Genomic DNA, 27986 nt, shown 5'->3' with positions numbered 1-27986 from the left:
TGGTTCAAAAGTCTTCATTGTAAGTAAAGATCTCCAGGGTGTAAGAGGATTGGACGCTCCTGTTCCGATACTGCAACCTGTTCTAGAGCCCTTGTAGAGCTTCATTATACCAGAACAAATTGCAGAATCAGGGCCTATAATATTTCTGCCTTCCCACACCAAGGTAAGACTATCAAATAGTTATATCTATACAGCTAAACCTACATATGGTACAATCCAACACCTGGTGAAGGCAGTAGGAAACAGTATGTTACAATGGGTTCTGGATAAGGTCTGTAGAGATGGGATTTAGAGGAGGATGTTACTTTTTTGGTACAAAAATTAAAATAAATAAGAAGTCTGTAGTTCAGATTGCTCACATGGCTAAGCATATAAATACTCCTATGAGTATCTCATTCACTATTTTACTTAAGTCAGTTGTAATCATGGATATCTTATACATATTTCCAAAAGTTTGTTTTTTTGTCCCAAAAGATCTCTGAAACGGTAAGAGCTAGAAACACCAAATTTTGAACAGATACTACTGATTTCCTAACTTAAATAACTGGATTGGTTATATCTCGAAATCGGTTCCCCCAGAACCCCAACTGGGCCACTAATTAGCTTTTAGTAGCATCTGATCATAGGCATTTGCTGGACTTTTCTGTTAAGCGTGTCTCACAAACTGCAACTATGAGATCCTTTCCCTATGATAACAGAAAAAGTATTTCCAATAAAATAGGTTGGTAACATAATTATGTAGTTCATTCACCACACCTTTTGTTATCAAGAAATGAGTTAAATGTAAATGCATTTTGGAAGCACATCGTTAGCTATGTTAATTTCTTAAAGTAATATATAAGAGAAGTATTTTCAATACAATATGTATGTTAATGTCGTTGACATAGTTCATTCATCACCCCTTTTACTACAGTTTCCCCGGGCGATGCCGGGGGTGTGTGTGTGTGGGGGGGGGGGGGGCGGATAGATAGGGTCAGGGTTAGGTCAGAGTACTCCAAGGGATATGTTAGCCCTAGATTAAGGAGGCCTCTGTGCCAGCAAGCCAGAGTTCTGAGAGTAAAAGGAGCCTGAGTGAGAGCTGGGAGCTACAAGTCAGGCAGAGTACATTTGGAAGAACAGGATAAGCTGTTCAGGTACCAGAGGGAAAGTACTGGGAGGGATCGTTTGGGGAAGTGGCCCAGGGACGTAATTGCCAGATGGGGAGTAGAACAAACTGTTCTACTGTTGTCCATCTGCTGCCGCTGCCTTAGGGTCCCTGGGCCAGAACCCGGAGTAGTGGTTGGGTTCCCTCCAACCCTCTCCACACCACTACAGAATCTGTCCCTGGATAGGGAGACCAGGACAATAGAGGGGTTTCACCTCCCCATATTATGGACTAGCTTGTGATGAGTATGGCTCAGTAGGCTATGAACTATGCCTCTAGTAAAGAGAACGTTTTAGTGGGACACCGCAAGCCTCTGAGGCTGAACACTATCTGCTAAAAGCACAAGATCCACAGGCACAGCCAGAGCTTTGCCACAACATTTATATAAAAACCGTTTTTCCAAAGAATATCAAGATGTAACACAACAATTGGATGATGATCGGGCTGAATAGCGATAAAGGGAATGTTTTGGCTGCAGTGATTGTCCTCAGGATCTGAACTGATTTCCATTTTTTCTTGTCTTCCATTTCCTATACCAACCACTGGAAAAAGCAGTTTATGTAGTAAAGTTGCAATTTTTTCTATGAACTAAAGAGAAATTGTGTCCACCAAAATAATAATAATTTATTAACTATAAAAGGAATACAACTTAAATAAGAATCTAGAGGCAAGCAACTCATTTAATATTTAAATAATACTTAAACATGTTAATGTAGCAATGCCCAACGGTAATGAATCCTTAATGGTCATACACAATAATGTTCAAATGATACAGTTATCAGATTAATTAATCTAGTAAAGCTAATATCCTCAGTTATAAATTGCATAAGGTATAAAGTATAAAAATATTCCTTTCAATGCATAGATAGTTACTGGCAACTATGTAATATAATCAATATACCAAATGAATTCAGTGAATCCAATAGCTGATCTTTTCACTGGCAAAGCATAACAGTTTATTCATGAAAAGTACAGTACTTTTACAGATAAACTAGCTTCTGAATGGCTAATCCTCACAATAGGTTTCTTCTCTTAGCCAGTAAGAATGCAGGTCATTGTATGCAGTAATTGTATGGTGAGCAATTGTTCTACTATAGAAGCGTCCATCACAGTGGTTATGTCAACATCAGTACACTGGTATAAGAAATAGATTGTCACTGGATCAGGATGCATCTCATCGCTGCTTTAATATTTATGCCATGAGGACATGAGGAGAAACTTACTTTGCTAGACTGTTCTATGGCTATTATTTGTTTTATAAACCCCAGGCTAATGTGTAGCTAATGTGCTTCAGTCCAATTAACTAAGAGTTAGGAAGTTAGATGAGACTCTTTGGAAATGAAAGGCACTACGAAAAAAATCTTAATAGTGGGGAGTTCAAATCAGCAGTCGGCTATGGTCTCCCTGTTATCTAGAGCTTTAATCTAGTACATACTTCAAGAGCTAGGTTTACAGATGAGATATTTTCCTCTAATGAGAATGATGTTGTAAATTTAAGAGAGGATTTTTAATCTAGTTTAATGAATGGATTACTCCACATGACTTCAATGCGGGGTGAGCAATAATTCTAGATGCGGGGGCCACTTCAAAAATTGTTTTAGTGGCCTGGGGCTGCCCCAGAAGGGGTGGGGCCAGTACACTTCTGTGTTCCCCTGCCCACAGACCCTGATTGGCCAGAACAGCTGGCGGTTCCCTCTAGGCACCTGCTCCCCTGGTGGTGGAAGACTACTTTGCATGCTTTCCTCACCCTCAGGTCAATCAGGGAACGGGTGGGGGGACACAGGAAGTCTCTCACTCCCTGCCCCTGCCCTGCAAGGGGGATGCCATGCTTAGAGTCAACCGCCAGCTGCGGTTTGTGTGCTTCCCTCCCGCCCCCAGGTTCTGACTGGCGCAGGGAGCAGGGGGCATCCACGGACCAGATCAACCCACTTGGCAGGCCAGATCTGGCGCATGGAGGCCTTTTTGGCCAACCCTGCTCTAATGTTTTCCAATTTATTTATTCCAGGATTTCATAACAGAGAAACATAACATTGAACTTAAGTGTGAAAAGGTGACCATGCAAATAAGAAACATAAAAAGTTGTTTCAAAGAAAAAAAATTCTTCGCAATCTCAAGATTCAAATGTCACCTCAGTTTTTAAAATGCTACCCATCTGATTGTAAATTTCTTGTGTAAAAAGGAAACTAATATCAAAGATTGGCCTTGTTGATAAAAGGACAAGTTGGAGGAAAATGGAACTATAATATTTGTGTTCCTTTCTCATGTGGAAATCATGCTGATTTGTCCATTGAGTGAAGAAAACTGCCATTTTAAAGATGAATTAGAAAAACTCTTTGATCATACAACAACAAAACAGAAGGAGAGGACGTTTTGTTATCAAACATTTCAATACCATGTGTGAACCAGCAGCCATGAGATTTTAAAAAACCTTAGTTTGGTCAATAATATATTTACAATTTGTGTAACAATTGTAAATTTTTAACTTCAACCTGAGAAATATTTATAAATGTAGTTTGAGAAACCATATCTGATTAGTAACATAATACTTGAGACAAATTGAGTTTTGTGCTTCTTCCGCAGATTTAAATCCTTCCACTTTCCTCCTAAACAAGGGGCTTGTTCGCTTGTTGCATCGTGCATGTATCTCCCATTAACGACAGTGGGATGTCAGTGTACATTAAACAATTTGGTACAAACACAAAATGGTTTTCTTATTCTTTTAGCATAAGTGCTTTAGCTATTTTATAGCTAACAATTATTAGAACAAATTTAAGCCTTTCTCTGACAGCTTCTCACTCTATAGTGTTTCAAATTCGGGATAATTGTGTAAGGAACAGAGTGCTACATGGATATTCTACCATTGCTTTCTTTTCATAAGCACTGTTTTGTATCAGAGCACGTTACTCTGAGATGAGTGATAGGCTGTAACTGTGTGTAACATCAGTTTTAACTCAAAATTAATAAAATAGAATTTGTCAGGATATTAGCCCTTATAGGTTCAATGCTTAAACATTGAATCCATTGCTTTAAAACACAAGATACAAATATTGTGTGTTATGCTGCTTTAAATAGTTAGTAAGTCAGTTTTGATGCTTTCTTGTTGTAACAAGGCCTTTCAGTCAGTGTTGGCACCGAATTTCTCAACTGAAAGTTATTGTCATTGATTATTAGAACCAGCTCCAGTTCTTGGAAATCCTGAAGTCTTGCAACATCTTTGTCCTTAAATAAATTTTAAAATGCAGTACATTAGTAGCATGCACAATAAATATTACACAGGACTTCTGTTTTGCAGATGAAAGGAGGAAAAAGCATAGATGTATTCTAGCAGGGGGCAAGTATTTACTCAACGGTTTGACTGGGTTTTGCTTATCTAACTATAAAGCCGACAACCAGGCCCACTGACAGCAATGCCAGGCCCCAGGGCAGAATAGTCAGTGGGTCCCCCATGTCTTCAGAAGCCATATACAAGCCGTACCTGCACTGGCTGGTGCCCAGCAAGCTCTTCTGGCATGGCCAGGGCTCCCACATACCTGTCCAATAAGGTTGCCAACTGCCTAATCGCACAAACCCAAACACACTTGCCCTTTCCTCTGCCCTGCCCTATGGCCATGTCTGTGTCCAAGGCCTCGCCTCCCTCCCCACACTTTACCCTCTTCACTCATTTTCACCAGGCTAGGGCAGAGGGTCGGGATGCAGGAGGAGCTCAGGGGGGTTGAGGTTAAGTGATCGGCACACCCTTCTGGCAGTGGCTCCCGAAAGTGATTTGAATGCACTTTTGGTGTGTAGCTGCTAGGCAGGGGGACTTGGCAGACTCTGTGTCTGCAGGCACAGCCCCTGCAGCATCCACTGGCTGCAGTGGAGTTGGTGCTCAGGGCAATGGCAGCAAGTGGAGACTCTCTCTCCCCTTTCTCTCCAGGGCCAAAGGGATGTGCCAACTGCTTTCAGGAGCGGTGCGGAGCCAGGGCGGACAGGAAGCCTGCCTTAGCCCCACTGCACTGCTGGTGGCAACTGGGGGTCCTGTGGCCTTTTTACATCTCCCAACATCTGGGCATTGTCACCATTGCCTCCATCCACATACACCCCATTGGTGGGCCTATAGACAACTCCTATTGCATGTTGCATTACTTTAGCATTCTATTTACATTCATGTTCATCTGGTTTTTACAACATGGTTATTTTATGTGGAAGAAAGATTCCTAACTGGAGAATCCTGACTTTGCTACTGTGTAACTCTGAAAGTCGCTTAACGGCTCTGTCTCTGTGTTCTGATGTGTTAAAATGGATGCAAAACTGTCCTGACACAGGAGAAGTGTGAGCCTTAGTTAGCTATATGTATACAAATGGGCTGTGAGCTCTTCAGACAAGTGCACACTATTAATGATCTCAATTTACCATTTTGTGATCAGTCTGTGTCTTCATTGTTGTGTGATTTGGGTTTGGCTGAATCTTTTTTAGGAGTTAATCCCTTCTGTTTCCAACATGCAGCATCAACTGTAGATGAATGTGCCAAGCAAATGTACGGCAGATTAAGGTTACCAAAGGAAGATTTTTACAGGGGGTCCCTGCTGTAAGTCACCCCGCAAGACATCCGTTTCACACTAAAGTCGTTGACGTTTGTAGGAACTGATGCATTATAAACCCGCCCATTCCCTGCTATAAGTCATATGAAACACTCCCCCCAAATTTGCTTAAATGGAAGTCAGCTGTGGGAAAAATATTCCCCACTTTACGTTGTTTCACTATCAGTCCAAGTTTTTTGGAACGTATCTTGGATTTATAGTGAGGACCCCCTGTAGTTCAAGGGAGTTCTTCAACATTGATAGTCAATGGAAGTGATTAGTGGAACTGAAGCTTGTATTGTATGCTTTAAAGATCTACTCAATACTGTCTATAAACATCTGGGAACAGGGTCTTCGGGGATCTATCACCCCAATAATCTTTTTTCTTTCTCCCTGACCCATCAAAAACTGTCATGTTGCTCCATGCTTCCACTCCAAGAACACTGAAACCAGCTTCATCGGGAGCAGCACACCAACCAACCCCATTTCTGATTTGGCTGAAGAAAGTCTGAAAGAATAATAGAAGGCACTTGCAAACAGTAAGTAAGGGATCCGGCTTTGATCCTTTGAGCGGCCATACTTTGTCGTAGACAGCATTAAGTTTTGGGGGTTTTTTGTAATCTTGAAGAGCAAGTATCCTACAGTTTTGCTGACAAATCCCTAATAATCAGAGACATTCTCGAAGAGGGCACTTTGAACAATTAGATTTAGTTGTCATATTGTAGACTTTTGCAACTCAAGAAAACAAATCTTTTAAAAGAGAAGAATCAGTGTCATCTTATATTGGGTGCAGGTAAGGTCCACTGGAGTCTGTTAATCTAGCACTAATCAGAATTAGCCCCACCATTTGATGCCAATAATATTTGAAGTACTTGATGGTGAAAGAAGGGTCATTAGTGAAGTAGGAAAACAAATTGAAAAGTCCAATTCCATTTTTTATGCAGGCATGTCCCACTCCTTCAATGGGACATGAGCCTGTGTAAGGACTGCACAAACTGTCCCTAACTGAAAGCATTTTTCCTGCAATTTAGTTGCTTTTAAAAAGGAATGTTAAATGTTTAATTAGATTGGTAAGGTTCACCTGAGTATCATAAACCTTTCAACCATTCATGACAGTATATCATAGAGTATGTTATTACACTGAATTTCTGAATATAGTAAAAAGCAAAATATAAGACACACAGTACAAAATATCAGTGTGGGAAAGCCATCAAGAAGTTAAGGGTTTAGAGCTTATTCTATTAAATAGGAAACGCAGTGCCGGACCATCAGGAGTCCTGGAGCATTGGATGCCAGATTAATGGAGTTTTACTGTATAGTATTGATAAGCATTAGTATTTCATATTGGGAGGTTAAAGTCAGAGCATCAACTATAACTGAATTGTCTTGTTTTATTGGCATCTTCTGTGCTTTAAAAGAGCTGCACTGATTTTAGCTATAAATCCTCAGGCAACTCTTTAAACCTTTATTAATACCGTTTTTTTTTTTTTTAAATAAGGTCCTCTCTATAAACTGTATGTTGGAACATGTTATTAAATGTCAGCATTTTGTTTAGGCCTGGGGCAGAGCAGCTGGGGTGCTGCGGGGTTGGTCCCGTAGCGCCGCCCCTGGGCGCTGCAGGACCAACCCGGCAGGACCCCAGATGCTCTGCCCCAGGGGTCCCCAAGTCAGCTGCTGCTGAAACAGATCAGCAGCTGATTCCAGGAAGCCCCGGGCAGAGCAGCTCTGCCCCGGGCTTCCTGGAATTAGCCGCTGATCTGTTTCAGCAGCGGCTGAATCGGGGACCCCTGGGGCAGAACAGCTGGGGTCCTGCCGGGTTGGTCCCGCAGCGCCGAGGGGCAGCGCTACAGGACCAACCGGGCAGTACCCCAGCTGCTCTGTCCCAGGCGTCCCCAAGAGCAGCTGGAGTGCTGCTGGGTTGGTGCCATAGCGCCACCCCTCGGCGCTGCGGGACCAACCCGGCAGCACCCCAGCTGCTCTATTGCAGGCATCCCCAATTCAGCTGCTGCTGAAACTGACCAGCAGCGGCTGAATCAGGGACGCCTGGGGCAGAGCCGGACTATCGTAAGGGGAGGCTTTGAGGGGTCTGGGATGGCATCCCCTCCCACCCCACTCCAGACCCCTCATAGCCCCCCCTTTTGATAGTCCGGCATATCTGATAATCCGGCACCCCCTGGGTCCTAAAGGTGCCGGATTATCGGAAGTTTACTGTATATTACAAATATTGTGTTATCAGTGAGTGCGTGTGTTTATCATGGATAAAACCCAACTGAGAAATTTCCTGATTGTGGACAATTAACTGTAGGACCCAGGATCTGTGAGACTGGAGTCAAAACAACCCACTAGTTTAGGAAACATGAATTAAAGATTGAAAGGCAAGAGGAAAGATTAGAAAATGCTGTAAAGTTGAATCTCTTGCACTTTGGGGTCTTATCTAAGGCTTTCCAAGCACTTTACAAACACCGGACCCCTCTTTTGCTTTGTCCCCTGTACCTAACTTTTGGGTGGAAGAAAACGAGGAAGAAAGGGATCTAAAAGACTGCTCCATAATGTTTTTTTGCATTATATTAAATAATAAAATAACTGACAGTACAGTTATACAATCTGCCTCCTTGTCCCAGTCCCTTGAATGGTCTTTTATTCTCTATCAAACCTCTGTATCTTTCTTCAGTGTTACTAGCCCAAAATATGCCTTAGCTGTGCATGATTGGTTGATGTTACCATCAGATGCACTCTTACCAGTCTTGTATGCAGCCAACTGAGAAGTTTTATCTTTTTTTCTATGGATCCTGAAACATTCAATAACAGCCCACTTATTCCATGACCAGAGGATTACAAGAAAGTTCATTACTGGTTATGGATCTACTATATTTGACAGTGAACACCATTAAAAACATGTTGTTTGCCACTTTGCCATGATGGCAGTACTCCAAATCTCCTTTTCAAAGATGCAAGGAATATTGCAGGTTGCTGGAGGGATAAAGAATACATTTTTAATGATTCCCACAACAGCAATAAAAAGAGCATTTGTTTAAAGCTGAAGTTCTTACCTTTCTTAATACTGTATTTGGTAATTTTCTAATCTTCTCTACATGTTCTGGATTAACTCCCAGTTCACAGCAACTCACTCGGAGCAGTTCTTTATAGGTTAGTTCTTGTCTGTCCAGCTCAATTTCAATGAAGTCATTCTCTCTAAGAGTAAGGTTCTGAATTCTCACCTTAAGCACCAGTTCTAGTAAAATACATACATATATTAATATCTAAGTATGCATTATCATCCAGTTAAGAACAGGAAAAAAATGTGATTTCATTACATCACAATTACTATTAAGTCTCAAAACATTACCCTAAACTCATTTCATTCATTACATTTTATTTATTTTCATTTATTGTGAATTTAGATGGAAAGAGCTAGATTCTGAGCTCTGGAGATGGAAATCCTACTCAGGACAGGAACAACACAGGCAGTGGCCATGTAAGCTTCCATATAAATTATCAATATCCCACAACCTTGGCCTGAAAGGACAACTTTTAGAGGTGAGGCGGTAGCTTTGCCTCCATGTTTCTCATTTCTTCACAAAGAAGCTAAAGGTACCATTTGTAGCTATTTCTATGGAGTCCTATTAGGAACTGGACTGAGATAGTGACGTTTATTTTATACAGGCAGTCCCTGGGTTACGTACAAGATAGGGACTGTAGGTTTGTTCTTAAGTTGAATCTGTATGTAAGTCGGAACTGGCGTCCAGATTCAGCCGCTGCTGAAACTGACCGCCAGTTCTGACTTACATACAGATTCAACTTAAGAACCCCAAGCGTCCCCAAGTCAGCTGCTGCTGAAACTGATCAGCAGCTGATTCCAGGAAGCCCGGGGCAGAGCAACTCTGCCTCGGGCTTCCTGTAGTCAGCGCTGGTCAGTTTCAGCAGTGGCTGACTTGGGGACGCCTGGGGCAGAGCAGCTGGGGTGCTGCCGGGTTGGTCCAGTAGTGCCCAGAGAGGCGCTGCGGGACCAACCGGCAGCGCCCCACCTGCTCTGCCCCAGGGTCCACAACAAAAGCCTGGTCTGCTGGGGAGGGGGCGCACTAGCTGCGCCCTCCCCCTCCAAGCAGACCAGGGACACGGGGAGCAAAGCCGCAGCGGCAGCGGGGTGCCACGCCTCTGAGGCTTTGCTCTGGCAAAGCCTCAGAGGCGCGGCACCCCGCCGCCGCTGCGGCTTTGCTCCTGGTGCCCCTGGTCTGCTGGGGACCGTCTCCAGCAGACCAGGGGCACCGGGAGCAAAGCCGCAGCCGCGGCGGGGTGCCGCGCCTCTGAGGCTTTGCCAGAACAAAGCCTCAGAGGCGCGAGACCCCTCCGCCTCCCTGGCTTTGCTCCAGGTGTCCCTGGTCTGCTGGAGACGGTCCCCAGCAGACCAGGGGCACCCGGAGCAGCTTTTCTCGCCCCGGAGGTTGAGGTGGCGGGACCGCTGCGCTCTGGGTGGTCCCACTGCCTGCGAGCTCCGGGACGAGAAAGCCCCGTTCGTAAGTGCGGATCCGACGTAAGTGCGGATCCGACGTAAGTCGGGGACTGCCTGTATAGGCCAATGTATACCCATGAGAATCTATACTTTTATTAGTAGTACTGCCTGTATTGATCTAATTGAATTACTGTGGCTTTGCACTAGATTTCAGTTAGCAACCTATTTATCTTTATTACCAATTTTCTGAGCAATTTAATAGTGTGTAACTCAATGCTCTGTTATCAGGGAAAGCACCTTAAAATTCATATGGATCTTCTCACAGTTCCCATTCAAGTAGAAGTCTGGACCTTTTAACTGCAATTCCAGAACTGATTGGGTGATTTTACTCAATATGTATCCTAACGAATTATAAATAATACTTCCTCTCTCACACCTGTCTACTTTTACAAAACCCAATGTTTTCATTGATATTTGAATTAAAAATTCCAGTGGATGCAATTTTTTAAACTTTCCCTGGACTGTCTGTGACACAAACATAGAATCATACCTTATGCATGAGAACATGAAAATGAAAGACTAGAGAAGTACTACAGCCATGAATAACATTAAAATTGACTGATCTATTTTTATTCTCCAACACAACAGCATCCAAGAAGAACAGAGCAAAAACGGAATGGTAAAACTAATTTTATAATCTGCAATCATAATGTAATGTTACCTTGCATATTAAATGGGAAAGCTCCAGTGAAGAAAAATGGCTGAAATGCTGGCATAGGCCCCATACATGTGCCATGCTGTTGCTGGGGCACAGGTTGTTTAAATGCAGCTGGAGAAGAGTAACTTCTCTGAGGCAGAGATGCCTGGTGAATTGGACCATTCTGGCCTACAGGCTTGGGGAATTCTGGCATGGTACTGGCTCCAGGTGATGTCAGCATATCTTTATTATCAGCCACTGCAGAAGCAGCATTTTCATATTGTGATGTTGCAGAAGTATGTGCTTTCACTCGAGGTAATGAACTGGGATAATCTACATCTTGCAATTCTAAGGATATGGGGAAGCTTCCATTCAGAGAACCAGTGGAAGGATTTGGAATGCTGCTACTCATTGTGTTATAAACATAGGGGAAAGGTGGATTCGCCAAATAATTTGGGACAATTGACAAGGGAGAGTCTTGCTTCAAATCTGCAAGTTCACCATCTTCTACTATAAAGGAAAGAAACAAAAAAGTCCAATGAACAAAATAAATTGAAATTGTCCTGGTACATTGCGGTTTTCAGATTCAGACTACTTACACACACCCATACAAAGGATAAAAAACAAAGAACTCTACAGCTTTATGCACAGTACATATAATTGTGCAATGGGGCTCCATAAAAACAAAGCTTATGTGACTGAGATAATTTACAAACACCTCGACTTTCCCCCGCAACACTTGTACTGAAGTAGAATCTGCCATCTTTTAAGAAAAATGTCCTATGGCCAATATTTTGTGCCATATTCTTAGCTGGCATAGTTTCTTTGCCTTCATAATAGGCATAACCCAAAGAAATATCTGAAGAGCAGTGGATTTTTCAGGTTTGCAGTGGATATCTAGACAGTATGGGTGTGTCTAGACTACATGCCTCCGTCGACGGAGGCATGTAGATTAGACAGATCGGCAGAGGGAAATGAAGCCGCGATTAAAATAATCGCGACTTCATTTAAATTTAAATGGCTGCCCCGCTCTGCCCATCAGCTGTTTGTCGTCAGATCGGGGCAGTCTGGATGCGCCGCGTCGACAAAGAAGCCTTTCTTGATCGGCCCAGGTAAACCTGGTTTCACGAGACATACCTGTGCCGATCAAGAAAGGCTTCTTTGTCGACGCGGCACGTCCAGACTGCCCCGATCTGCCGACAAACAGCTGATCAGCAGAGTGGGGCAGCCATTTAAATTTAAATGAAGCCGCGATTATTTTAATCGCGGCTTCATTTCCCTCTGCCGATCTGTCTAATCTACATGCCTCCGTCGACGGAGGCATGTAGTTTAGACGTACCCTATGTGGGGTGGGGGGGAGAGTGTACAGCATCTTTAACTATTGACACAACAGCAAATAGATATTAACAAAAGCAGAAATCAGAAAGGAGTGAAAAGGCAGGAAAAATCAATCATTCTTAATAGAATTCAAACTAATTCATCTTTAATAGAAACATTGCTAATTTGATAGTTAAAAGTATAATATGTAACAGATGCCTTGGGTATACTACTCTATTGCAATCCTTTTATGGGATACATTTAAGATCCTAATCTTCAATAGGATCAATGCAGTTAAACCTTTCAATAAATTTCCTGATATTTTATGGAATTATCAGACATATACACTAAAGGCTTTATGTATATTACAGCTTTCCCTCTTCTTATCCCCATTTGAAAATATGTATCAAGCCACAAATGTTTATAGTGAACAAATTCTGAGTTTCATTTTTCAAACTTTAGCTTTTCCTCTCCCACATACAGAAACAATTGTAATGTAAAAGCCCCATCGAACCAACTTTTTTGAAGTTGTGGTTACTTTCTTGGTAAAGACTCTGGAGGCCAAATGGGAATTATTGCCACAGAATCATAAGCTTTTAAATATAGATTCAGCACTAAAGCAAAAGCACAACAGAGCAGGATCATAATTATTAAAATAGGTCATTAGTTAATATAAACATTTTGAAGATTTCAGTAATCAACTTACCTCCCAATATTTTCCTAATCTCTCTCTTTGCGGTTAACTGGGCTGGCATTTCTCCTTTACTTGTCAGAATCTCCTTATCAGCACCAGACTCTATCAGGTAAGTTACCACTGGAGCGTGGTTCCGTTTGCATGCCCAATGCAAACAAGTCCTGCACAAGGAAAACATTGGTGTTATGTGAAAGAACTATGTTACAGAGAATAAAGTTTATTCATACCTGCCATGTATAAAAAAGCCAAGACCTAGCTTCTCCCAAAAAGAACATTCATTTGTAATATACATTACCAAACTGAGTTACATTCCTTGAACATTCCACTATTTCTTGTAGTCTGCAGTGACACCTGCTGACAGTCTTTCCCTGTAGTATTGCTTTTGCCACCAAAGTTACTATTTTTGACAATAGCAGATGGTTTTTGCTTTTAAAGTTCAACTAAATCTCTCCCCTTTTAACCTGTAGCTTTTAAAAGCTAAAACTAATTTCGAAAATGTAAATAGCTATCACCTTTCTGTATCTTTTACATTTGTTTTTCAAAAAAAAAAAAAAGATTATAAGCTTAACAGAAGACCTATATTTCAAGAGATGATTTAAATACACAGAAAGAGGTTTAATTTTGTTTATCAAAAGAAATATTTTTTCTCTGCACTGTTCCAACCTAAATGACACAGACTAGTCCCTGAGCAAATATTTTCAGAGAACCAAATAGGATTTTAATTAGAATAAACCTCAAAATGTTGATTAGAATAATTTTTATTTTCTGAAGTAATTCCCCATCAGGACATTTTGAGGTACCTTACAACCAAAAGAAGAATAAACTGAGCTTTCGTATTACACTGGTTTTCACCCAGCTTATCACACTGACATAAATACCAGTAAATTCATAGAATAATAGAATGCTAGAACTGGAAGGGACCTCAAGAAGTGATCAAATCCATTCTACTGCCCTCACGGCAGGACCAAGTACCATCTAGAATCTAGATCATCCTTGATAGATGTTTATCTAACCTGCTCTTAAATATCTCCAGTGATGGAGATTCCACAATCTCCCTAGGCAACTTATTTCAGTGTTTAACCACCATGACAGTTAGGAAGGTTTTCCTACTGTCCAACCTAAACCTCCATTGCTGCAATTTAAGCCTATTACTTCTTGTCCTATTATCAGAGGTCAAGGAGAACAATTTTTCTCCCCCTCTTTGTAACAACCTTTTAGGTACTTGAAAGCTGTTATCGTGTCCCCTCTCGGTCATCTCTTTTCTAAACTAAACAAATCCAGTTCTTTCAGTCTTCCCTCATACGTCATGTTTTCTAGACCTTTAATCATTTTTGTTGCTCTTCTCTGCACCTTCTCCAATTTCTCCATGTCTTTTTTGAAATGTGGGGCCCAGAACTGGACACAATATTCCAACTGAGGTCTAATTGGTGCAGAGTAGAGTGGAAGAATGACTTCTCATGTCTTGCTCACAACATTCCTATTAATGCATCCGGGAATCATGATTGCTTTTTTTGCAACAGCTTTACACTGTTGACTCATATTTAGCTTATGGTCTACTATGACCCCTAGATTCCTTTCTGCAGTACTCCTTCCTAGACAGTCGCTTCCCATTCTGCATGTGTAAAGCTGATTGTTCCTTCCTCAGTGGAGTACTTTGCATTTGTCCTTGTTAAACTTAATCCTCTTTACCTCACACCATTTCTCCAGTTTGTCCAGATCATTTTGAATTATGACACTATCCTCCAAAGCACTTGCCACCCCTCCCCTTGGTATCAGCTGCAATGCCAATATCTAAATCATTGATGAAGATATTGAATAGAACCAGTCCCAAAACTGATCATTGCCGAACCTCACTTGTATATCCTTCCAGCATGACTGTGAACCATTAATAACTACTCTCTGAAAATGATTATCCAGCCAGTTATGCACCCACTTTATAGTAGCCCCATCTAGATTGTATTTCCCTAATTTATTGATAAGAATAGCTTTGCATAAATAAATTAAATAGCTTTGTGGAACTTTTTAGTGGATCGGTTGCAAAACTTTTTTCCATCACAACTGTCATATAAGCTGTAGTCCTTATGGCTTTACAGAGATACAGTAAATAATACAATGACAGGGTCGGATTCTGGTACTGCATTCCATATTCAGACAAAACCTAGAGTAAGAAATATAGGATTTGTCAGCACAATTGCAAGACAGAAATTCTCAGATATTGGCAAAGGAGAAAAAATACACCCCAAAAAACATATCTGACAGACAGACAAATTATGGCCAAGGAAAGAATTCACCCACAGAGAAGGTCTGTGATTTTTGTTTAGGCAAAAGGCACAGTTCCCTAAATGGTGGTTGTTCTTTAGAGGAACCTCTAGAGTTGATCCCCAAAAAAAGTGTAGGGAAGGGCCAGTCACCCTGGCATTTATAATACAGGCAGTCCCCGAGTTACGCGGCTCCGACTTATGTCAGATCCGCAGTTACGAACGGGGTTTGCTCCGCGTCTCCCTGGTCTGCTGGAGACCAGCAGACCAGGGAGACAGGGAGCAAAGCCTCTGAGGACGCCAGCAGCAGGACAGCCACGGCGTGTCTGGGCTGTCCGCTGCCCCCGTGCTCCGCGGCTTTTCTCCGGACGCCTGTGGTACAGCAGCTGGGGCGCTGCCAGTTGGTCCCGTAGCGCCGCTCTGGGCGCTACGGGACCAACCCGGCAGCACCCCAGCTGCTCTGCCCCAGGCGTCCTGATTCAGCCACTGCTGGTCAGTTTCAGCAGCGGCTGAATCAGGACGCCTGGGGCAGAGCAGCTTGGGTGCTGCTGGGTTGCTCCAGTAGCGCCGAGGAGCGCCGCTACTGGAGCAACCCAGCAGCACCCAAGCTGCTCTGCCCCAGGCGTCCCCAAGTCAGCCGCTGCTGAAACTGACCAGCGCTGACTACAGGAAGCCCGAGGCAGAGTTGCTCTGCCCCGGGCTTCCTGGAATCAGCCGCTGATCAGTTTCAGCAGCAGCTGACTTGGGGATGCCTGGGGTTCTTAAGTTGAATCTGTATGTAAGAACTGGCGTCCAGATTCAGCCTGTTGAAACTGATCAGCGGCTGATTCCAGGAAGCCCGGGACAGAGCAACTCTGCCTCGGGCTTCCTGTAGTCAGCCGCTGGTCAGTTTCAGCAGCGGCTGAATCTGGATGCCAGTTCCGACTTACATACAGATTCAACTTAAGATCAAACCTACAGTCCCTATCTTGTACGTAACCCAGGGACTGCCTGTAGTTTACAATGTGTCTGCATGTTATAGTATAAAAAAAACATTATAGCCATGTTCCCCACGTGTGCTGCAGTATGCTGCTCACTCTGCACATGCACTCAACACTGGCCACACGGGAAAGGCCAATCAACTTTTCCTGTGACTTTTTGCGCTCACCCGGGACAGCAGCAGAGGTGCAAGTTACGGCTAGAGTTGTCTGAGTGGGGAACTGTGGAAGGCCTCCCAGAGGCCAATAGCCTTGACTATCTAGCAATGCCACGTCTACTAGGGATGTCAAGGTGTAGTTGACTACATGATTAACTGATAAGTCTGGGCTGATGGGTTAATCCTATTGACTACACACACTCCCCATTTGCTGCCTCTGTGGGAGGGAGTGGGAGCCAGTGTCCATGGGGAGCCAGCTTTTAAGCTGGCTCCCCATGAGCACCCAATCCTGTGGAGCCACCTGCCCCCCGCATTGCTGATTCTGATAGAGAAGCAGCAGCATGGAGGGTGAGGAGGGCAGTCGGGAGTCAGTAAACATGGGAAGCTGGCTCCCTTCACGTATCGGCTCACGCAGAGCTACCTGCCCTCCCCTTTCTGTTAGAGGCATCAGTGCGGGGGGCAAAGGTGATAATTGGGGAAGCTATCTTTGTAATTACAAAAATAGCTTCCCTAATTATCACCCCTAATGTCATTACCTCACAGACACTAACCTTCCCCCCTCACTCCCACTCTGTTCTAAAATTTGATTTGTCAATTTTATGTGTTTACTTTTTTTGATTATATCACTTTGGTATATGTGGTTGTGCCAATTTTCTTCCACAAATTGATCTGAGGAGGTGGGTCTGGCCCACGAAAGCTCATCACCTAATAAGCCATCCTGTAATAGTGATTAACTGAATAATCATGTAACTGCCTCAAAACTTAGTGGTTCCATGATTACTCAATAGGCCCCAGGGGTGGGGCTAGCAGCCAATGTGCTCCTGGCCCAGAGTTAGCAGCATGGGGTGACATGGGGGAGCTGGTCCATGAGGGGAGCCAATTTAAAAACCAGCTCTCTGGACAGACCAGCTCCTGCCTGCTGCCCCTTGCTGCTGCCTCTGATACAGAGGTAACAGTGCAGGGTGGAAGCAGCCTCTGTCCACAGGGGGCTGAGCTCTCCACAGACAGAGGCTGCACCAGCATCCGACGAAGCGGCCTCTGTACTTCCTCCCCCCGTGCTGCTGCCTCTATCAGCACGGGAGTGGCGGGAGGCAGGTCCGCAGAGCCAGCATGTGCAGCAAGCTGGTTTGGCTCCTGCCTGCTCCCTCCACACTGCTGCCTCTCTATCAGAGGCAGCACAGCGTGGTGGGGAAGAACCAGTGCTTGTGGGGAGCCAGCTTTTCAGATACAGAGCAGCAAGGTGGTAGGGGGGGCAATGTGTATAGATGATAGGATTAACTGATAAAGCCCTGGCGTATTGGTTAATTGTGTAGTTGACTACATGTTGACATCCCTACAAATCACCATGCAAGTGAAAGGGGCTTGCTGAGGATACACCCTCCCCCCCATCCAGGACTGCCCCAGCTCCAAACCTTCCACCTCAAGACACCTTTTAGGGAGGGCAGGTGGAACTGAAACTCCCCCCCTCACCCTCCATGATTCATACAGAAACATTTCTGTCTGTTCCCCTTCATCAGGGAGCTGTGGGGGCAGGGGAGAGGAAGAGGTGCACAGTTTGCTGCATTCCTCAATTTGGCTGGAGAGTGCAGAGAGCAGAAGAACCTGCACCTGCCCCAGCCAGGGGAACATGCACCCCTCCCCTAGATGTGCCTGTTGCAAATGCAGCAGCTATGGACAGGAGCGTCTCACCTGGCTCCAAGCTGCTGCAGTGAGAAAGGGCTAGGTTAGTCCTCTCTCCCCCAGGCAGTTTGCATACTGAACTCCTAACCCCCAGTCCCACCCCAGAGCAATGATTCAAATGAAGCATGTACAGTTTCATTTATAAACTTTTTCTGCAAGACAAAAGAATGATGTCATCATGTCACTCAGCATCCCCAGGAGTCCTAACCATATGACTGCTCTGTGAAATGGGGGACGGTGGCTTCAGCCCCACGTGCCCCCTGGACCAGCATCCACCTGCTTCTGGATTTGGCCCATGCGCCTGCCTGGGCTTGAATGCGCTTTCCCAGGAGCTCCGTCCCCACACGCCTCCTCAGCATCCGAATGCCTCTGGCCCCCACCACCAGCCTGCCCAGCCCGTGCACCTGCTGCATGGCTTGGCTCTGTGCGGCCCAGGTGCAGCGCACTCTCCTGGGCCCACAGTGAACTGGGCAGGTCTTGCACCCCTGGTGGCTTCCCCAGCTCTCTGGAGTGGCCGCTCTGCACTCCAGACTCCCTGGGTACACCACAGAGCAAAGCTGCCCCAGCAGGCTCATGTGGAAAGGCTGGGCTGGGTGTGAGCTGTGGCTCCCACCTGCAGTTGCTGTGGCTGTGCTGCCCAGCCCAATGGTGCTCCTGGGGGAGAGGGGCGTGCAGCTCGATGAATTTGTGGGAGTGGACAGGGTGCATGTGTAGGGAAGGAGGAAGAGGGATAAAAGTGTATGTGGGGATGGGCGGTGCGGTAAGGGGGGATGATAGGGATGAGGGGAATATAGAAATGGAGGCAGGAGGATGGCCAGTGTACTGGTGGGAAGGGGTTAGGGAAAGATGGGGGTGTAGGGATAGGCAATGTGAGGCAGAGAGGAGGAGGAGCTAGGGATGATGGTGAGTGCAGGAATGGAGGCAGGGAGAACAAATTGAAATACAGGTTGTGGGATGGGAACAGGGAGAGTTGGGGCTGGCCTGGCCTTGGCCCTGCCAGATGGCAGGGGAAGGAGGGCGGAGCAGGGGGTGACCCAGCCTCAGCCCTGCCCAACGGCCGGTGCGGGAGAGCCGGAGCTGGCTCAGCCTTCGCCCGGCAGCCTGGGGGCAAGGAGGAGGCCGGGGCTGCCACGCCTCAGCCCAGCCCTCTCCAATGGCTAGGGGAAAGCTGGGGCTACCTACCCCAAAGACAGAGACGTTGATGAGTGTAGCAAGCAGCGGGTACCGCCCCCTAGTATTTTTCAAAAAACAAAAATTGAGGTAAGGGCCTGAGCAATGCCAGGTAAATATTTTAGAGAGAGAGTATTTAATGTAAAGAATCAGAAAAGTTACACAGATATGTATATTATGATGCAAGGTCTATCATTTTAAAATTTCCTGATAAATACCCATAGAATCATAGAATACTAGGACTGGAAGGACCTCGAGAGATCATCGAGTCCAGTCCCCTGCCCTCATGGCAGGACCAAATACTGTCTAGACCATCCCTGATAGACATTTATCTAACCTACTACAACATGGAAAAATATAACAGCAGTACAGATAGACATTTTCAAGATAATTAGATAAGACTAAGATATGTTCCCCAGCATAATTTCCTTCTTTTCATAAGAATTTAACTGAAAATGATCTACTTTCAGATGGAGACAATAAAATAATTTAGCATATTTTATGGTAAAGTACTGTATTCCTAATTCATGACTGGACTATGTATTCGAGATAAGACAGTATTTTTAAGTAGGACTGCCAACTCTGACAGAAGCTATTCCAAGAGATTTCCCCCCCCCCCAACATGGTATAATGTTTTTTTCTTAAAATAGCCTATTAAAATCTGCAGGATTGCTTTCAATAGTCACCAGGAGATTCATACTGATTCCAGGAGACTCTGGGCTATCCTGGAGGGTTGGCAACCCTATTTTTAACTGAAATAATTATTATAACTCTGATATTATTTTCAACAAAAATCCCATGGCATCTGAGAAGAAGTCTGTTAAACTCTGGCTGTTTTGTTTCTTTGGACTTGGTGCAAAATCTTTTATTAGTTTGAATTTAAGCTTCCTGAATGTTCCTTTGAGTTCAGAAGTAAAATTCTGGCCAAGTAACCAAGCCTTGTGGGTTTGTGCCAGAAAAACACATATAATCATAAAGCGTCAAGTACTAAGGTTATGCTTGATTTACTCAAATTCACACAGCTTCCACTCTAAATCATGATCCTGTCCTGAGAACTGCTCAGATACACCCTTGTACACTTGTTGAGCCCCAATGACAACAACAGAGCTCTACATAAGCGCATGGTTACAGCCACATGGTTCTCAAATTTGCTTCAGCTCAGCAACTTTGGTTTACAGTGTTTCATTCTGATCACTTTTATGAGGATTTAATGCAGTGTAATACAGAGAGGGAGTGCACATTCACACATCCAATTTAAATCAAAAGCAGCTGCAAGTGTTCAGCACCTCTCAGTATCAGGCTATGTGTGTGACTGGCCCATTCCAGAGATGCAGCTTTTGCACACAGACTCAAAGAATACGGAAGACACAATTATAACCAAAGTACAGGACAAGAAGTACATTTTTTAAATATCTATCTTATGACAAGTTTGAGTTTGTTGTCTTAATGCTTTTTTTAAAGAAACTAATTTTGATAATGAGTAACCATATATTATGTACATGGAAATAATAAAAAAATGAAATTCTATTCTTTAACAACAAAGCAGAAAATAATATAAGGCCTGATTTTCACAGGTGCTAAACAGCCACAGTTTCCACTGACATGGTCACTTGGCACTTCTGAAAATGAGGCTCTTCATTTTTAAAATTCTAGTTTATTGTCCTTTCTATTTCCAGCTTTCTATTTTTACTGATTTAAGCGCAATACAGTAATTCACAAAAATATAAAGTGAATCTATTTCAGGCAAAACACAATCTTCAAGAATGTTTGAATTGTTAAAATCATGTTTAAAATAGTTTTAAAAACAACATTTATTATTGGTATGGGTATGTTTCATTATAGAAGAGTTTCAGAATTTAGGTTTGTCACGTGGTATTTGAATGAGATGTCAAAGCAAAAATAAATCAGTGAGACTATATATCTCACTGAAACACATTGTAAGAGCCTTTCTTGTAGCAGAAAGTTATTTTAAAAGCTGCTTTAAAAGTCACCCAAAATAAGCCTCTCTAAAAATGAACAAGCTTGGCAGGTTTTAGGTTTACCTTTTCAATGCTATTTTAGAGAGCTGTGTTTGGGCAGCCAGCATTCCAACACCCATGAGTATAAGTAAAAGATAAAACTGAATTGATAGAAAACCAGAGACCAATGATCAAAATGACTCCAATAAAATAATTTAAGCTCAGAACACCAATTATAAATAGTAGTACCATTATGTCCTCCTTCTAGAATAATTTTAAGGTATCTCTAGTGAGGGAGGATTGAGTATTGGGTTTAAACAGGACATTTAAATTACACTAAGTATTCAAATGATCACAACTGGATAGCCCTGCGTTAATATATTTCATATGAAAGAATATATAACATCCATTATACTGTTAAAAGACTAAGAATAAAGGCTCTTAAAATGTTCTTTACAATATCTGAAATTTTCAGTTTTATTAATCTTTAAAATACACTTCATTCATTCCTGTTAAAGGCTTACCAGCCGTTGATTTCATTCTGAGAGTTGATATTCACTCCGAATTCCACCAGTCTTTGGACTTCCTCAAGGTCTCCCAAAGCAGCTGCTTCTCTCAGTCTCTCCTGGAGTTCTTTCTCCTCTATAAATGTTGTCATCTTTTTAAGGTCACTTTATTCTAAACTTTGGAGTTGTTAAGCAACTGCCAACTGAAGGAGATTTAACATTTTATAAAGTTAATATTCTGAGTAGCAAGTCAGAGACTGGTAAGATGAAATTAGCCCTTCATGATAACAGGGGTATCTTATTCTTTTAATTTTAAATTCATATAGCATTTACTTTCTGTCTGCTACATTTAAATTAGATAGAATCAAGCATTTCTGAAGAGTATTAATGCCAACTACATAGTACAGTATCTGTTGCTGTTTCCTAAACTCTTCTCAGGGGGACTGTATTATCTGTGACAACTCTCTGACCTAGATATTTGGTTCCTACCAACAATACTGCATGCAATTCCTGGCTCTAGCTGTACTATTTACTGTCTGATTCATCAGCTACATTCAGACTCCTACTTCTCTATTTTTATTCAGCTACAATTAATTATTGTTTAATATACAAAGAGTTTTGAATGTACAATATCTTCCACCACAACATTATTTATTCCTACTGGTCCCAGAACTGCAAGTTGCTCTGTCTTGGGGCAGCTCAGCACCTGCGTATAGCCCCATCGAAACCAAATGAAGTCTCTATGTGGGAACACTGGTCCACACAGCGGAATAATTTGTAGGATTAGTGCCCCAATTGATTCCAGATATTCACATTGTTTTTAATATTGTGCTAATTATCTTATTCATTTTAAGGCAAATAATGAGAGATATGGAGGAGAACACACTATTATAGTAATTTCACAACTATCTTATTATAGAACACAAGCTAAAATACACACTTGGGACTCCATTCTAAGGTCCAGCTGACTGTCACCTAGCTGTATCATGGCATCTGGAGAGTCTTGCATGTCAGGAAAATTCACAGCAGCTACACTGAGCTGATAGAGAAGCAGCATTTTGGGCCACAGGAATAGCACAAAGGAGTATTGGGGGCCAGAATCTGGCCATGAGTCAAAAATAAACTCTATATAATCTAGTGATGATTTAATGGCCTAAGCCTTACTCGTGCAAATAATTTCACTGAAGTAAGGGGATCTCAACATTAGTAAGAATTACTCAAGTAAGTAATTACATAATTGTAACAATTATTTAGAGATATTTAAAATAATTTGTTCTCTCATGTGGTAGTGTAATAAGAAAGCATCTATGGCCCTGATCCTGAAAGGAGAACTTAGGGGACAGACCTCTGGGCCTACCTGCAGCCACTGTGACTTCAGTAGAGTTTTGTGCAAGTAGTGGGGGATCTACGGAGCTAATTTTCTTTACAGGATCAGGGCCTATGTGACCAACAATTAAAACAATCATATTTTTAAACCATTGTTTTGAGTAATGGACCCAATTCCCTAGTGCAGGGCCGGGAACTGGCAGCAGGCCAGCCCCAGTATGAGTCTGGGAGCTCGTGTCAGCCCCAGCCCCAGCCCCAACATGGGGCTGGGAGCCAGTAGCCAGTCCTGCATGGGGCTGGAAGCATGAGCTATGGCAGGGGGAGGTGGGTTTACGCTAATATTTAACCGGTTAACTGATTAATCGGGATTTTACATCCCTACTAGCGCAAGAGGAGAATCAGATCTAAATTGGCATTGGAAAAGGTTCAGAAAAGGGCAATAAAAATGATTAGGGGTCTGGAACAGGTCCCATATGAAGAGAGATTAAAAAGACTTGGACTTTTCGGCTTAGAAGAAGAGGAGACTAAGTAGGGGATATGATAGAGGTCTATAAAATCATGACTGGTGTGCAAAAAGTGAATAAGAAAAACTTATTTACTTATTCCCACAATATAAGAACTAGGGGTCACCAAACGAAATGAATAGGCAGCAGGTTTAAAACAAACAAAAGGAAGTTTTTCTTCACTCAGCGCACAGACAACCTGTGGAATGCCTTGCCAGAGGATGTTATGAAGATTAGGACTTTAACAGGGTTCAAAAAAGAGGTAGGTAGATTCATGGAGGTTAGGTCCATCAATGGCTATTAGCCAGGATGGGTAGGAATGGTGTCCCTAGCCTATGTTTGTCTGGAAATGGATGACATGAGAGGGATCACATGCTGATTATCTGTTGAGTTCCCTCCCTCTGGGGCATCTGGTATTGGCTACTGTCAGCAGACTGGATACTGGGCTAGATGGACCTTTGATCTGACCCAGAATGACCATTTTTATGTCCTAAATATTTTAGATTTAATTAAATAATAGTAAACTGCCCATCTCACATTACATCACTCATTGTTTATTTACTTTTTGCACTTCATCCAACATGAAATATTAAAATAGATCATATTAATATTTTACTTTTTGTTTGTAGTATCACTTTTTGGTTCTCACACATTACCATTAGGCTGCAATGTTTGGATTGCAAACATTTCAAGGGAATTTTAAAAGCAACCCAAAATAAAAAAACAAAAATATCTGAGCAATTTTCTATTACACTCTAGGTCATACAGTATTTGATATGATTCAACGTTTGCAAAGTTAAGTAAGTTCAGTGTAATCACTTAACCAGTTTAATGAGATTTTTCAAAGCCACTATGGCTGCAATTCTATTGGATAAGGCACAATTTATTTGGCTGTGAGGGTTGGGTCAGTGTCAGTGGTTTAAGAAAGAAGAAGTGGAAATCAATACAACTCCACCTCCTTTCCTAAAACTATTGAGGAACATTTCTACCTCCCGCTGATTTTTGTACATGGAATTCCTTTCATATTCCTCCTCTTTCTCCTTGGTTGTTGATGATGAACCCCTTATTGATGCTCAATAAACAAAGTAATAATTATAAATAATCAACTTCCTAGTAATGGATAAGATTAAGACACGATATCTGAGTCCAGTGACATTGCTCAGTGTTGTGGCATGTCACTGTGACCCACTGAACTTTCATGAGACCATGGCACCTCACTGTGCTGCAGTGACAGACACTTCTCTCCACTGTTCTGTTTATGTTTTCCACCTGTCCAGGTTTTTCCAGATCATCCCTTTTTTAAACAGCTTCCCAAGAAATCTGTAAGTCCTCCTGGGACATTTAGGATGCAGGTACGCTGCACCATAGGTCAAAATAAGATACACATTTTGAGCTACGCAAATTGCATATCTCATTTTGATCTTATTTCAAAATAGCATATTTCGTAATTTGGCGCTGTCTACATAATGCCAAATTTCAATATAACTCGCTATTCGAAAACGTCCCTAACTCCTTGTGGAATGAGCTCTCCCCACCTAAACCAAGAGTTAGGTCAGTATAACTGTGTTGCTCAGAGGGGTGGATTTTTTACAGCCCTAAGTGATGTAGTCATTAGGGATGTAAATATCCATTTTAAAAGTTAACCAGTGAAACAATATAATTGTAACCACATAACTGGTTAACTATGCAGCTGGGATCCCGCCAGCCCACGGAGCGGAGCGTGGGGGTAGGAGTTGCTCCAGCTGGCTGAGGTCCCACTGCAGGGGAAAATACTCTGCCTCGCCATGGTCCTGCTGTGTCGTGGGCAGGGAACTGCTTCCCCTATCTGGCCCTCCAGCTACTAGATAATCACACCAGTAAAGCTAATCCTTACTAGTCAACCTTTTACATTCCAGCTGTGTCTAGACTGGCCACTTTTTCCAGAAAAACTTGCCAGCTGTCTACACTGGCCGCTTGAATTTCCGCAAAAGCACTGATGATCTCATGTAAGATTGTCAGTGCTTTCGCGGAAATACTATGCTGTTCCTGTTCGGGCAAAAGTCTTTTTCCGAAAAACTTTTGTGCAAAAGGGCCAGTTTAGATAGCAGAGATTTGTTTTCCACAAAAAAGCCCCGATCGTGAAAATGGCGGTCGGGGCTTTTTTGTGGAAAAGCGCGTCTAGATTGGCCACGGACGCTTTTCCGCAAAAAGTTGTGGAAAAGCGTCCTGCCAATCTAGACGCACTTTTCCGAAAATGTTTTTAACGGAAAACTTTTCCGTTAAAAGCATTTCCGGAAAATGCCAGTGTAGACGCAGCCTCCTAGTAGTTAGACCAATGTAAGTCTATAGCAAAGCCCAGACTTATTAGGCAGTAGCTAGGCCAATGGGAGAAGCTCTCCTGCTGACATAGCCCTAAATCAGTGTGACTGTTTCTCACCCCCCAGTGAAGCAGTCATACTGATGTAAGTCTGCAGTGTAGACCGGTCCTGACAGAGTAGTTGGGTCAATGCTGTCACCTGTGTGGTGTCTACACGGGGTTAGGTCAGGACTGCTGCCTGTTGGGGGGCAGGAGAATGGATTTCACACCCCTGGGCGACGTAGCTAGGCTATTGTTCCCAGTGTAGCTGTAAGGCGCAGCCCCCCCTGCAGCTCGCTGAGAGCCCCTCCCAGAGGGGGGTTGTAGGCCTGCCATCGACTAGTTCTGCCGAGGTTACAGGCACCGGGGTCGCGCTCCCTCTCTGCACCCTGGGCTCTGAGCACATTTAATGCCACCCGCCTCCCTCCGCAGCGGGGTGCACGGGAGCGAGCCGTCTCGGCGCGGCCCCCGTCACGCGCGCCAGCCGCAGCTGAGGCCTGTGGGAGAGGCTCAAGCCCTAACAGGCCTCCAGGGGCGGTTAACGAAAGCGCGGTCGGCGGCGCGCGTTGCATTGTGGGACGAGCTAGGCGCGCCGCCGCCATTTTGTGTCTCTGTCAGTCCGGCGGCGGCGTGAGCGGACGGTCGGGGGAAGAGCGGGCGGGCGCGAGCGAAGTCGGCGGTGCTTGGCAGGGGGCCACCCGGGCAGCAGGTCACGATGATATCGGCCGCCCAGCTCCTCGACGAGCTCATGGGCCGGGACAGGAACCTGGCCCCCGATGAGAAGCGCAGCAACGTGCGGTGGGACCACGAGAGCGTGAGTGAAACGGAGCCGCCTCCTCTCGGCCCCTCGAGGCCTGCGTTTGGCGTTGTCACCCGCACGCGCCGCGGAGGAGTTATGGGCCCTTGCCGCCCGGGCTGGGAGCTATGGCCCCAGCGAGGAGGGGGCTTGGCGGTGTGTGGTGGGGGGGGCCTTTGGTGCTACGGTTCTGGATCGGGCCGGGGCCCTTAATGGCCTGGGAATGAGGAGCAGGCTGGAGGTTTGGAAGGGAATTATGGAGGGCCTGGCTAGGCTTGGATGGGGGTTGGAGCGGCCTGGATCCGTAAGTAGCCTGACTGTGAGGATTGGGAAGCGGATTGCGGGTGCCCGGATTGGGGGCCGTGGGGCGCGCTCCCCGTGCCTCTGCTGGGAGCATGATGCGTGAGGGGTTTGTGCCGGTGCACAACGATTTCGTTAAGAAAAATGAGCGGGTCGTAGGGTTTTGTGGGGGTCTGATTAAGGCTGCTGGGGCGAGAGGAGAGGAACATGGGATGGCGGGAGGGCTGAGTTTTAGCCCTTTTATCATGCGGGAGCGCTCCTCCGATGAAAGGAAAAGTTTCATACAGCCTGGCTGTGCCTGGAATGTAGAGTGTTTTTGAAGGGGTCGTTCCTGAGTTGGAGGAGGAGGAAGTCTCGGGGTATGTCTTACTGCTGTTCGATGGGATGGAAGATGAATAGGATAGAGGGACGTGCTAACTACCTACCTATACAGAATAATGAAGAACTAGAGAGTCTTCGTAAATGAACATGTTGCTGATGTAAGAGTTTTATTTCTCCATATCAAATTGTCTTGGAACTTTTTCTCATCTACAACACTGTTACTATTGAGCAATGATATATTTCAGTCATTGTAGGTGGGTGTGGCATGTTAATATCCTGAAATAAACTGTTAATCAGAGTGTTTTTTTTCCCCCATCCCAGATATTTTCTAATTTCATTCAGTGGCATCTACCATCACTTTTTTTGTTGTCACATATCGCAGTCATAAAATCAATAGCGGAGTTCCTAATGGATTTCATAGAGTTACTGGCACCTTTCCCATATTGGCATCAAAGCTTTCCTTAAGATAGCATTTTAATTTTTTTTTTAGGTTGGAATTTAATGCGTAAATCACAGCACAGACATCCTAGTAGAAAAACAATCATTTAGGCCAGTTCTACAGTAAGTTGACCTAAGTACACAACTCCATCTTAGTGATATTATGAGTAGTTGAGTGGACTATTCTCACTCCCCCTCCCCAGCCTCTATACCTGTGAAATGGGCTGCTGGACCCCGTGGGGAGCCCAGCTCAGTCCTGTTTCATGCCAGTTGGGGACTGCTGGGGCTCTGCATTTGAGCCAAGCAGCTCTTACTATACTGTATTTGAAATGCAGACCCGCAGTGGTCCCAGCTCTGTCCTGGCTTATGCTGGTCAGGGACCTATCCCCACTGTGGCTT

At 44.0% G+C, this 27986-nt stretch overlaps 2 protein-coding genes across 10 annotated transcripts in view; one reads left to right on the top strand and one right to left on the bottom strand.

Annotated features, from left to right (window-relative positions):
• Window positions 1-23: 23 nt before the first annotated feature.
• Window positions 24-22033, bottom strand: ANKRD40 (ankyrin repeat domain 40). Of its 5 annotated transcripts, none has more exons than XM_075903788.2 (5): window positions 21587-22028; window positions 12874-13022; window positions 10875-11360; window positions 8754-8935; window positions 24-1686 (listed from the first exon to the last, which is right to left on the bottom strand). In XM_075903788.2, exons 1-5 carry the CDS (start codon window positions 21718-21720, stop codon window positions 1675-1677), a joined length of 963 nt encoding a protein of 320 aa, XP_075759903.2. In that variant the 5' UTR covers window positions 21721-22028; the 3' UTR covers window positions 24-1674. The 5 variants fall into 5 exon arrangements, with proteins under 5 accessions (XP_075759903.2, XP_006125159.3, XP_014430109.3 ...); XM_006125097.5 differs by lacking the exon at window positions 24-1686 and adding an exon at window positions 1706-4363 and having other exon boundaries at window positions 21587-22027; XM_014574623.4 differs by lacking the exon at window positions 24-1686 and adding an exon at window positions 4370-6211 and having other exon boundaries at window positions 10875-11357; window positions 21587-22033.
• Window positions 22034-26334: 4301 nt separating this feature from the next.
• Window positions 26335-27986, top strand: part of LUC7L3 (LUC7 like 3 pre-mRNA splicing factor) — a 41360-nt gene continuing 39708 nt past the window's right edge. For 2 of the 5 annotated variants that reach the window (XM_025185682.3, XM_006125100.4), the window contains exon 1: window positions 26336-26546. In XM_025185682.3, the coding sequence (XP_025041467.1) occupies window positions 26448-26546 (99 nt within the window). In that variant the 5' untranslated portion in view covers window positions 26336-26447. Of the gene's footprint in view, window positions 26547-27986 lie in introns of all 5 variants that reach the window. The other 3 variants (XR_012896868.2, XM_006125102.4, XM_014574624.4) reach the window with 2 other exon arrangements.

Source organism: Pelodiscus sinensis, chromosome 20, assembly GCF_052426305.1.
Source record: "Pelodiscus sinensis isolate ZL-2025 chromosome 20, ASM5242630v1, whole genome shotgun sequence".
NCBI lineage: Eukaryota > Metazoa > Chordata > Testudines > Trionychidae > Pelodiscus > Pelodiscus sinensis.
The sequence above is the reverse complement of the archived record's forward strand: the minus strand, read 5'-3'. Positions and strand labels throughout refer to the sequence as shown.

Excerpts from the sequence above, each read along its gene's own strand:
- ANKRD40 (XM_006125096.5), bottom strand. The coding sequence starts at position 21,720 with ATGACAACATTTATAGAGGAGAAAGAACTCCAGGAGAGACTGAGAGAA. Across the intron at positions 13,023-21,586 it reads CAGAATGAAATCAACGGCTG|GACTTGTTTGCATTGGGCAT; the intron begins GTAAGCCTTTAA and ends TTCCTTGTGCAG. Across the intron at positions 6,212-8,753 it reads CAAATACAGTATTAAGAAAG|ACTTTCTTCAGCCAAATCAG; the intron begins GTAAGAACTTCA and ends TTATTCTTTCAG.